Below are 11,866 nucleotides of genomic sequence, written 5' to 3'. Positions count from 1 at the left end.
GAGGAGAGGAGAGGAGAGGAGAGGAGAGGAGAGGAGAGCTCCGCAGAGCAGCACCATGGCAGAGACTTGCCAGGACTCTGGCAGGATGGGCAGGCAGGGTTCTGTAGCAGAGGGTGGAGAAACAGCCTGCTCCTTCCTCAGACCTTCATTAGACATCACTTGCTACTCAATATTTACACCACAGGAACTTGTCTCCCCCCTTCCCTCCCCCTCACCAGCTGAACATCCACCTTCATCCCTCATGCTGACACCCTCAGGTGCCTTCCATCCTGGAAGGGATGCTCCTCAGCACACCCCGGCAGAGGGGGAAGGGGAAAACGTCTTTGTTTGGCCTCACCTGCTTTTGCCACCTGGTTAACAGGGACCCCAAGCTCCTGGGACATGTATCCCAAAACAGAGAAGATGGCAAACCCTGCCAGGATGCTGGTGACGGCATTGCCCAGGGTCACTATGAAGGTGTCCCTACAGAGAAGGAAGAAGATGCTCTGAACGTGCTCGCTCCTTCCCACTCCACGTAAGTGCATGGTGACATTGCCAGCCCCAGGTGCCACAGTAAGGTGACCCAGTGACTGTCCTTCAGGGCCTCTCTTGGCAAGGCTTGCCAGGGTCAAAAGGAGCATATATTTCATGGATAATTTTGTGGGGTCCCTCCAAAGCTTTCTGTCCCCTGTGGATGGGATCAGACCAAATATCCAACACGCACCTCTGTTGGTGAACTACATCGGGGACAGGGCAAACTCCAGCTTCAAATATCCTCAGCTTTCAGCACCTACAGCCCAAAACTTCTGAGCTGGTGCTCTGCCTTGGTTCTCAGGAGAATTTTCTCCCATAGATCCCTCTGTTCCTCTCAAGCCTGTACAAGCTGTCAGGTATCCCCTCAGTGCAAGGAGCAGAGCAGGGTGACTGTGCTGCACCATGTGCTTCTGCTGGCTTTGAACCCATCAGCTCAAGTTTTCATGGCTCCCCCCAACCCATATTTTTTTTTAAAGACAGCAGCTGGCTCCCACCTGTAGATATTCTGATGGAAGGTGTTGTAGGATGCAAAGGTGAGGAGGCCCCCAAAGCCCACCCCAAGGGAGTAGAAAATCTGCAGGGCTGCCTCGATCCACACCTGGGGGAAGAAAGCACTTCTGAGGAGAGCAGGGCTTGGGAAACCTCCACATGAGGAAGATGGCATTAGAAATCTGCTTTCCCAGAGCCCTGGGCACATCTTCCCCAGCACTCCAAGCATGCACGGCCTATGGGATATTTGTCTTCCCTTGTTAACACACTCACCACTCATAATGGATCAGCTGGGTAATGGAAGGGCTAACAAGAATGTTTTAGGGCCAGCCCAGTGAGGCATTAAATGGCCTTGTAAAGTTGGGTGGTCTCTTGGTGACCACGACTGCTGACCCCCACTCCCCATGCTGGGGTTTCTTGAGAACAATAAACAGTCAAATCCACCACGGGCACCTGTTGCCACCCCCAGCCCATCACAGGGGCTGGGATGATCCTGCCCACGGTCCTGGTACTCAGGGGAGCCCTGGTATTGTCCGTCCATGCAGAGCCATAAACGCATGCATGGAGTGGGAGCATATGGCAATAGTGGCCCAGACAAGGTGTGGGACAAAGATTTTTGGTCTAGGAGCAACCAAGAGAGCTTTAGGTTAGGGTGTGGCCAGAAAAGACACCTGAGTAAGGGAACTGCCTCTGTTGCATGCAGGAGGTGGAAGGAGAGGACTCATCTTTGTGTCTTGAACAAATTGCACAACATCCTACTCACCTTGGAAGACAGCAAATGATTGAACTGGGGCGTGAGGTAAAACTGGATCCCCTTCCAGGCCCCCTCCAGGGTCACGCCCCGAATGAGCAGCATCACCAGGATGAGGTATGGGAAGGTGGCAGTGAAGTACACGACCTGTGGGGGAGCAGAGCCAACTGGGAGAGCTGGGAATGAGAGCAGGGCTTGAGTGCTGCCCCCATGCCCTGTCCCCAGGGTGGAACACATCATCCTGGGGCTCTCGGGCTGCAGCAGGGCCAGTGTGTCAGCCTTGCTGGTGTCTGGTGTGCAAGGCATCCCCAAAATATCCTGTACCCTGCAGATGCTGTTTGTGGGTCTCACTTTTCCCAGAGGTGCAGAGTCGCACGTACTGGTGAGCATCGCTGTAGGTCCCCCCAAAGGAGACCAGCCAGCCCTTACCTTGCCAGAGGATTTGACTCCCTTAAGGATGCACAGATAAACGATAGTCCAAGAAAGGAGCAGGCACAGACACAAGTTCCAGCGGATCCTCCCAGGATCCCCAATCCCCGAGCTTCCTTGGATGTGCAGGACATACCGGCTAGGGAGGAAGGAGAGCTGCTAGTGAGCAGCCATGGGCAGCCCCTGCCTCCTTCCAGAGGCCCTCTGACCCTAGAAATGCCCCTGCTGCAAAATAACATTGTCAACAATCATAGGCACTGGCAGCTCCTTGCCAAGCAAACAGGAGCAGTTGGAGTGATTTCTCCACCATGTATTAAAGAGCCTAGAAGGGATACCTGGCATCTTGAGAGCAAATTCCCAGCCATTCCAGACCTGGGATGCATTTTAGTCTAGCATATCTCCAGGCCAACAAAACAGCACTAGAACATGGACACCTCCCTCATCCCAGTGGCTCAACTGAGATGTCACCCACAGCGGGGCACGAGCCCATCACTGCACCCACACCACCAACCATGGGTGAGACCTGCAGCATCTGTGCTGTGAGACGTGCAGATCCTTCACCCCTCATCCCATCCCCATCCTCTCCCTGACCAGGCACCAGCCACGTCCCCACACGTGGGTCGGGCTGACCTCGTTACCTCCAGTACTCCTCGCTGGGGCTGACGGTGTTGCTGATGTTGACGGGGAGGGTGTTGTTCCCCGCCTTGATGACGTGGTGGTCCAGGCACAGGTCGGTGTTCCACCAGTTGCCGCAGTGCTGCCAGGGCAAGTCGCTTGTGAGGGATGCAAAGAGGTAGAAGAGAACGTAAGCAATGATCATATTGTAGTAAATGGCCACCAAGGAGACGATGAGGATCGTGCCCATGCCAACGCCTGAAGGAAGGAGAGGGTAAAGAAGGAGTGAGATGGAGCAGAGCAAAGCACATCCAAAAGCAGGGTCAGACACTGCACCTCAGCAGCCAAATGCTCAACCAGTCCAAGGTTCACCTGCTGGGGGAGCCTCTTATTGGCATTATAACATCTGGACATGCCTTCTCTGTATCGAAGATCTATTGCCTCATACAAAAATTTTATACCAGCTTAATGTTGAGAATAAAAGTACTTGCTCTGAACTTTCTTTTTTTTTGAATGCTTTATTCTTACCTTTGTTTTTAACAGGTATTGCTTAGCTTTCATGCTCTATTTTGTACAATAGCTGGCTTAATAATCTTCATACCATTTCTAGAGCTGGTCATGCCATCCAGAGCCCTCAAAGACTGACAAATCTCATGCATAACTTGCAGCCACTAAAACAGCTAACTCAAAATTCCAGCCTGCCACACTTTCCCCCAGATTCTTTTGATTCTAACAAGAGCTTTGAGGATCACGGGATGCAGCTGCTGGTGCATGTCCTCATCAAAGAGCTCTTGCAGATGTCCCTCAGAGGCTCTGGACTTCACTCACGCACCTTTAAAGAGAGGGCTTATCTTCCAGACTGCGAGTGGCCCCAGGCTGGAGAACTGGCCAAGTGAGAGCTCCATGAAGAAGATGGGGATCCCACAGATGGCCAGCATGATGAAATAAGGAACCAAGAAAGCTCCTGCAAGAAGCAAGAAAAAAAATCCTGAAAGTAATACAGAACAAACACCTAAAGCCCAACTGTGACAGGGAATAAAGCTCGTTCAGTATGTGTGGCTCTGAGGGATCTACATCAAAATCAGGAAGGCAGCGAGGAGCAAGAGCTCGCTGTTAGTGCAGGAGAAAGGGGCTGTGATTCACCTGATGCTGTGCTTCCCCTCTGCTCCCAGCTTCCTTTTCTCTTTGAATCTTTCATGAACACCATGAAATTCTCCAGTTATTATTGCTCTGGGAGGAGTTAAACCAACACTTTGCACCATCACCCGGGGCTCTTGCACTGCAAAAGGTTCACTCCCTCCTTCGGTAGCTGGGCAGTGTTTGCTGACCCTGCTGAGACCTGGAGGACACCAGACCAAGAAGCTACTGGATACCAGGAGAGCTGGTGTTGAGTTCAGCATGGAGCCAGGGGTCTCTCCAAGGTCAGGAATACAGAGATGGGCTGGCAAGTCCCTTCCACACATGGGTACAGGTAGTTAAAGCGCTAAACAAGCATGGGGGGCAGGAGGAGGCTTCACCCCGCAACAACTGCTACTTTCCAGCCCCAGGAAGGGGAAGGAACGTTTCTTCAGGGACATCCTGCCAGCCCAGGTCAGTGTGTGGGAGTCTGACTGCCCCAAAGGATGCCCAAATACCTCCTCCGTTGGTGTAAGCCCTGTAGGGAAACCTCCAGACGTTTCCAAGGCCCACGCAGTATCCAATGCAGGAGAGGAGGAAATCCAGCCGCCCTGTCCAGTTCCCTCTGTCTTCCGGGCACTCGGAGCCCAGGTCCCCATCCTGGCTGCTGGGGCTTACCAGGAGATCTGGTGTCACTGGCTGAGCGAGGGACCAGGGCATGGGAGAGGGCAGACAGGGGTTGAGCAAGGAATAAAAACAGAGAATGAAGAATGGGAGAGAAGGAAGAAGTGCCAAGAACTCGCGTGTGAATTTGTGACCCCAAGCCACAGCATTGACTCTGGTCCCTTGGGAACACCCTGTCCCAGCAGCTCTCTGTTCCCCACCTCAGCCAATGCTGTGCTCTGCCACTGAGCAAACAAAAGGGATAAATGTGATCCCACACGGCCAGGGCTCCCCTGGGAAAGGCAGGATTGTCCCATTTCATCCTGGGAAGGTTCACCAGGACCCAGCTTGCAACTCCAGTTCCAAAGACATCTTTTCAGGGGGCCACAATAAACTTTCTGGATCTCCTGAAGAATATGGGCGTGAGGACAGCGGGAGAGCCACTGTGGCGTGCCAGGGAGCGTGACACCCAGCCCCATGTGTGCTGCCATGCCAGGCACTCGGGTGGCTGCTATTAAATGCTCCATGCATTTTTCACACTTTTCCAGCTGCCAAAAGCCTGCACTGTGGGAACTTAGTGATACTCCCAGTTGTCCCTGCTGAGAGAGGAGAGACCTCCTTCCAGCATTCCTAATGTGCTCTGGATCAATGCAGCACAGGCAGGGCATTAACCCGTTCCCTTCCTCCCCATTGCCTCAGCTCTGCAAGTGGAAGTGTGAGTCCTGCAATCCATTTGGGTTGGGGTGATGCACCAGGAGGGCAGCTCTGTGTTTGTGTGTGGGTGTACATCAGGTCTGCAGTGAGGTGTCCAGTCTGAATTTCCCCAATTTCCTGACCTCAGGACAGCAGGGAAGGCATCCCCCCTGACTCCCCTCCCTCCAGAGCTGAAAGCCTGAGCCATCAGTTGCCAGATGGGATCCCATCACAGATACACCCACAGCAAAACCAGGCAGTGCAAAGGGGTGGAACGAGGATCCTGTCCCATGTGTTGCTGTGCCCTGGCATGGGAGTTTATCATGTTTGCACTGAGGCACAGGAGGATTCTGGTGTCCCTGCTGACAAGGTACCAGGACCAGGGCAGGAGGACCCCATTTGGGAACCTTCTCTTCTTGGGCTCTCCAAAGAAACAAAAGCAGCCATCTCCCTGTTCATCATCGTAGGGAACAAACCCACGGGATGCGATTGAGGGAGAGGGACCAAGGTTTGGAGGGATCAGCCAGAAGGAGTTGTGGGTCTCCTGTACCAGTGTGCACATGTGCTCAGAGCCTGCAGCAGACCCCAGTCCCCAGGAGGCCAGAGCTCAGTGCTGCCCTTTCACGGCCTCAGAGAAGGTGGCAGGCACCTCCTCTCCTCCTCTCCAGCTGGACTGGACTGGAGGATGCTCCTGCTGCTGGTTCCCATGGAGACACCGAGCCATGATGCTGATGGAGAGGGCTGCCAGCTCCCACCCTTCACAGGGTGCACCCCAAACCCCCAGCTGCTGGCACTGCAGACATGCTGCTTGCAGCCCAAAGGCACCAAACACAGAGGCAAACTCGTCCCCATCCCCACCTGCTGCACAAACACCTTGAGGGACAGGACAAACCAGGAAAAACTCTTCCCAGAGACAACCTGAAATGTACAGCTCCGGTAAAGCTCTTATACAAGCTCCTCTGTGAAAAGCCCATCCATCCCTGCTGGGTGCCACCATCACAAGGCAAGGGCCAGAAGAAAAAAGTTGCAGAAACACAGGCTGAAAAGTCAAAATATGACCCAAATATAATACTCTTGCTATAAAACCCTCACTACCTGGCAGCCCTCCTGCAGTTGTTCAACACAGCTCTGTGGTTTAGCAACACCTCCAAGCCATGGCCGTGCCTGCTAATTAGCCCAGAACACAGAGTGGGCATGACCCACAGCTGTCTGTGCTTGCAGGGGATGGACAGGCTGCTCTGAACTCCCTCCCAGATATTTCAGCAGTTAAAACCTGTATTCACAAAGATCCCTGCCAGGTAGGGGCCATCACAGTTGGGTCTTCCCCCTGCAAAAAAATGTTTCCCAGTCCATCCCACTGCTTGGGGAGCTCTTGTTTTCCAGGTTTGAATCAGAGACAACCAGCAAGCAAGGATGCTGGGAGATTGTTAAATCCTGTTGCCTAATTCCTCCATCTCTGTCTGAATCCTAAACGCCTTTAGGAGGGCACAGGTAGAGCTGCAAGATCTCATTACATGCTGGTGCCTGTCCATCAGATGTAGCACAGAAATCAACACAGAAGCAACAACAAGAAATGAAAGGAACCAACGGGACCTTTTCCAAACTGTAAATGGCCTGATCCCCATCTCAGTCCCCATTTCAAGGGCCATGGGATGTGGTTTGTCACTTGTGTCTCAATAGTGACTGCCCCCCTTTTTAATATCCTTATCTGGAGCTCTACAGTTTAGATTTGAGACCCCAGGGCAGAAAGTAGAAACCACTCAAGTGTCAGATGAACCCCAAGGACAACGAGCGTTGTCCACATTGGACGAGCTGAGGAGATACAGGTCAGGGATGCTGCTGGAGAGCACACACAAAGGCTGCTCCATGACTGCAATGCTCAAAATTCCCCCAAATCCCAGCCTTTCCACAGACATTACAGGAAAGCTGGCCTATTTGCCTGACTCGAAATGAATTACAAAGCACAGTACTTAAGGCTTCCAGCCCATCTTTGTCCCAAATAGCAGAGAGAAGCACACCTCCGTACTTCAGACTGCTGGAAATCTCACACACCAGCTTGATTCTAGACCTTTTTTTTTTAGGATTAACGCTCTCTTTCAGCCTCTGTCATAACAGGAATTCTCTTTTTCAGCAGTAGCTGAAGTGCTCCAGTGCTCCAGTACTGCTCTAGTGCTTTCCACTGTCAGCTGCCATCCTTCAAGCCGGGCTCCCGTCTCGCAGTTATAAACAGACGGGGACTAACAGCTCCCTTGGCAACCATGGCCTCTTTGAACACAGCATCGCTTTCCATTTTTCACCAGGAGATGCTCCTAAAGAAGTCAGCAAAGCAAAGGTCACTGAGAAGAAAAAGCACTTTAGTCTCTGCCAAGGTAACAGCTCAGGTCTATAAGGAAATGGCTCTGTGCTAATTATTTTCTCTAAACCAATTTACTTAAAGCAAAACTCAGCTGTATCTGAGTGGAAAACCTCCAGCCAGATCAAAGGTATGTTTTCATCCTATTTTGTCTCCATTCAAGCTGGCATTGTGGGGTTATTTTGTCAGTGTTTTGTGCGTGGATCACAGCCTGTGAGCAAGAGAAATGCCACCCGGCACCAGATTTCTCCCCTGTGGAGCTGAGCACAGTGAGTCTCTAAAGTGTGAGTCACTTCAGATTAGTTTGAATTGCTTGTTAATCTCTGAGAGAAAAAAAAAATTAAAAAGCATAAAAATTAATTCAAATGCAGTATCTTCACTTAGAAATTGAAGTAAATAAAGCACTGCTATGGTGTGGAAGAGCCCCTCAAAGAGCTGCACTGACCCTGGGTGACCCCAGCCCAGGATCACAGCAGATGCCATGAGTGGTGGTGGAGCCAGCACAGGGAGATTGGAGATGGCTGAGGCTGAAGCAAACTCATTACAGCAATGTCCAAAGTGTAGGGAGTATGCACGGATACAAATGCTTGTGGTTTTCATCTGAAAACCCTGGGGAAGTTTTGAGGCAGTTTGTGGCAGGCAGAGGAGGGCAGTGGCTCAGGTAGGAAGATGCTGCTCAGCAGCCTGGCCAGGTATGGGAAGGGACAGCACGAACCATGGCTCCCACCACTGGCTCTGGTGGGATTTAGTCCATTTCTACCAAATAAACCCCAAAGAAAATAATCAAATAAATGAAAACAACCACTCAGCTCTTCTGGAATTACTATTATGCAAAAACCAACCTGAAATCCTTAGAGCCTGAGAAAGGTCTTCTCTAATGAAGAGGTATTTCCATATGTCTCAAATATGTCTGGTAAGAAGGTTTAAAACTCCAGCTCACCAAGGGGAAGCAGATCACAATAAGAGGAAGAGGAGGCTGTCAGGATCCTGGGCGGGTGCTGCAGTGGGGCTGGGCACATCTCTCCATCAGCCACCGCCAGCTCCAGGCAAGCCTAGTGCCAGCATTGGACACAGGGGTCCCAAGGTGGCTGTGAGCACAAGGTCCTCCATCTGGAGCTCAGCAATGGTATTTTTGGGTAATGAAGGACAGAGGGCTTTGAGCAGCACTGGGAATGGGGAAAATAACTCCAGAGACATCTGCTTTCCATCCCAACTGATCACCACAGGACTAAATGAATTCCTGAATGAATTCTAAAGAGGGTCACCAGCATCAAGTAACTCAGAAAGGCATTGGAAGGGGCAAAGACCACTTTTAATGGATCTTGCAGTCACAAAGCCATCTGGAAAAGCAATTTGTAGGAAAGAGGAGGAGAGAGAAGAGCCAAACGGTGCCTCCAAAGAAGAGTGGAAGAATAGGCTGTCAGGGCCTGCTGGCTGTCACCAGGATACTGCTGGGGTTTTTACGTCATTTCCCAATATCCTAGGAATTTCCTGGCAGGGATGAAACTCTCCTGGGTTTTCATTCATCTGAACAGGGTCAACCTGCCCTGTGTTCAATGGGTATGGTTTGGCAGAGGGGGTAGCTGAAGAGGCTCCCAGCCCTGGGTCACTGCCCGGGATGCTCCAGGAAGGGCTGACCCATTCAGCAGCACATCCCCATGGTGGAGTTGTGGCAGACACCACCTCTGCCACGCTGCTCCACCATGTCCTCAGAGAAAGGACTCAGTCCCCAGTGTGGGGGAAATGGGAACTCAGACCGGGAAGAGCAAAGTGGCAGTGGAGGGGAGCCTAGGATGGGAAAGCCTGACAATTGGGTTTAAAAAGGGTTTCCAGCAGCATGTAAAAAGGGTTTGTAGCTCTGCACTGAGGCCAGAGTTCAGCTTCCGGCTGACCCCCCATCACCCACACCCCTTTAAATCCTACGGAGGAGGATGAGGAGGCAATCCGAGCTGCAGGTGGGAAGGGCACTGCCCGGCTCCCTGCGCTCATCCGCGGGAGGGACCCCGAGCCCGGGCAGTCCCGGGGCTGGTGGGAGCAGCGTCCCCGGGGTGCCAGGCTGCGGGGAGCCAGCTCTGCCCCCGATGCCACCCACGGCACCCAGCCAGACACAACATGAGTCACCCAGCGCCGGCAGCACCTGCTGGCAGGGGAGGGTTGGGGGGGCAGCGGTGCCTCCCGATCAGGAGGAGCGGTGGGCACAAAATGCCCCATCCCTCTGCCCACGATCTCGCTCTGGCCCCCGCACACGAACACAATTCACTAATATCCGACTAATCCCTGTCGGCTGCCCACGAAGGCTCCCGAGGACGGGATGTGAGGCGATGGGCATGACTCCCCCGCTCCCCGCTCCCAGCCCGGGGTTATCCTTGTTCCCGCTCCCAGCCCTGGGGTACCCTCGCTCTTGGCTCTCACCTGCCGGAGGTACCCCTGGTCCCCCGCTCCTACCCCTGGGGCATCCCTGCTCCCGGCTCTCACCTTCCGGAGATGCTGCCGCCGAACCTGCTTCATCCCAGACCCTGTTGCTATGCGCTCCCCGCTCTGACACTTTTCGTCTCGCTCTCTCCGGCGCTGGGGAGGGCGAAGGGGGAGCGGGGAAACGATGGCCGGCACGGAGGGGTGGGCACGCACCTGCTGCCGGGGACCGCTGGGGACGTGAGGAGCGAGGCTGAAGGAAAGGTTTGCCTTGAGTGGAGGATGGCTGCGTGCGGAGCAGGGAGGGAGGAGGGAGGTCTGTCTGTCAAACGCACTCCTGACGGGGAAAGCGGGGCTCCGAGACCTCAGCCCCCCACCCGGGCAGCGAGGGGGAATGGCTGGTGCCTCACTCGTGCCACAAATGCATCAGGTCTCCCTAGGGAAGGACCGGACTTTGGGGGCACTCTGTCACTGGGCACCCCACGTAGTGATGGCAGCAGTGAGAATGCAGATGCCAGAAGCTCACAGCACCTTCCTGTCCAGCTCTGAGATGATTTTCCTGTGACAGGACACAGCTGGAGCTTGAGCAGGTCAGAAGTGATTGTCCCCCATGCTGCCTGAGCCCAGCCCTCACTCCAAGGGAGGGGGATGCTCCACAGCCATCAATCCCTTTGGGTAGGACCAACACATCCCACCATGCTGAGGGCAAGAGCAATCCTTGGGCAGTCCCCAGGGTGAGCATCTGGGCCCAGCATATCATGGGCCCAATGCTGGAGCATAGGTCACATCTCCAGGGTCCAGATGTCCCTGTTTGAGTCAGCAGTGGGGTACTGGAACCCCAACGTCCAGGGAGATGCCGGCTTTTCACCCTTGTGCTCAGGCAAATTCCCAGTAAGGTGGCAGAGCTGGTCTGTGCCTTTCCTCCCACTTTCATGGTGGAACTGTCTCCCGTGTGGCTGGGAGAAAGGACAATCCCACATGCTCCAGGGCCAGTGTGGGACCAGGACAGCTCAGGACCCACAGTGGTGCCTCTTCCCCATGATAATATCCACTTGTCCATCACTTCTTCATCCCTGGACTGTGCCCAGTGCTCTGACACCAGATGTGTTCCTTGTCCTTGCAAGCACCTACTGGCTCCAGCCTGAGCCAAACCTCTGCCCAGATGCTTTACTCAGGTTTAAGGTGAGTGGGCAGCACTGGGGATGAGGAGGATAATGACAGGGCTGGAACAGAGAGAACCCAGCCTGCCTGATGTAAAAGCAAATCTCCAGGACATCTAATGGCAGTTGTGCTCCTACAGCCCTCTAAGCACTTCTGAAAATTTTCCCTGAAAGAAAAGGTATCCTCAGCATAAAGACACATTTCTGCAGGAGTCCAGCACGATGAAGTGGCTCAACATTTGCACAGTGGGTCTTTCAGGGCTAATATTTACCTGGATTTTCCAGGGAAAGGAGGAAAGAGCAAAACTACATAATCCACCAAACTCACATCTTCCTCAAAAATTTTCACACACTCACAGCTTCCTCAAAAATAAAAATATCTTTGGGAATTCACTCAGGCTGGTTTTACCTGCCTTGAACTTGCCCACCCCTTCTCCCTCTCCCAGGATGCTGGCTGGGAATGCTGAGCCTGGGGCTGGCCAGGCTGATGGCCAGGGGCTGCATCAAGCACTGTCCCAACCTCAGCCTTCATGCAGGGCAGGGGTGCTTTGTTTGCCTTTAGTGCCAGTGCAATCTGAATTAGCCCCTTGACTTCTTCCCCTGGGATCCACCCCATGGGGTCCCATGGCCACCTCTGTGACCTGGGGGGGGAGAGGCTGGTGTCACCTTATT

General features: G+C 53.4%; 1 protein-coding gene across 2 annotated transcripts in view; it reads right to left on the bottom strand.

Annotated features, from left to right (window-relative positions):
- LOC121657803 (sodium-dependent proline transporter) overlaps positions 1 to 10,222 on the bottom strand; it is a 13,626-nt gene extending 3,404 nt beyond the window's left edge. For both annotated transcript variants that reach the window (XM_042013908.1, XM_042013909.1), the window contains exons 1-8: positions 10,098 to 10,222; positions 4,432 to 4,612; positions 3,630 to 3,761; positions 2,821 to 3,055; positions 2,183 to 2,321; positions 1,766 to 1,900; positions 1,008 to 1,111; positions 338 to 462 (exon numbers count right to left, since the gene is read on the bottom strand). In XM_042013908.1, the coding sequence (XP_041869842.1) occupies positions 338 to 462; positions 1,008 to 1,111; positions 1,766 to 1,900; positions 2,183 to 2,321; positions 2,821 to 3,055; positions 3,630 to 3,761; positions 4,432 to 4,612; positions 10,098 to 10,130 (1,084 nt within the window). In that variant the 5' untranslated portion in view covers positions 10,131 to 10,222. The remainder of the gene's footprint in view (positions 1 to 337; positions 463 to 1,007; positions 1,112 to 1,765; positions 1,901 to 2,182; positions 2,322 to 2,820; positions 3,056 to 3,629; positions 3,762 to 4,431; positions 4,613 to 10,097) is intronic.
- Between the last annotated feature and the right edge of the window lie 1,644 nt (positions 10,223 to 11,866).

This window comes from Corvus kubaryi, unplaced genomic scaffold, assembly GCF_017639235.1.
Source record: "Corvus kubaryi isolate FWS band 111438036 unplaced genomic scaffold, C.kubaryi_AGA036_p1.0 split1-37374, whole genome shotgun sequence".
Classification (NCBI taxonomy): Eukaryota; Metazoa; Chordata; class Aves; order Passeriformes; family Corvidae; genus Corvus; species Corvus kubaryi.
The sequence above is the reverse complement of the archived record's forward strand: the minus strand, read 5'-3'. Positions and strand labels throughout refer to the sequence as shown.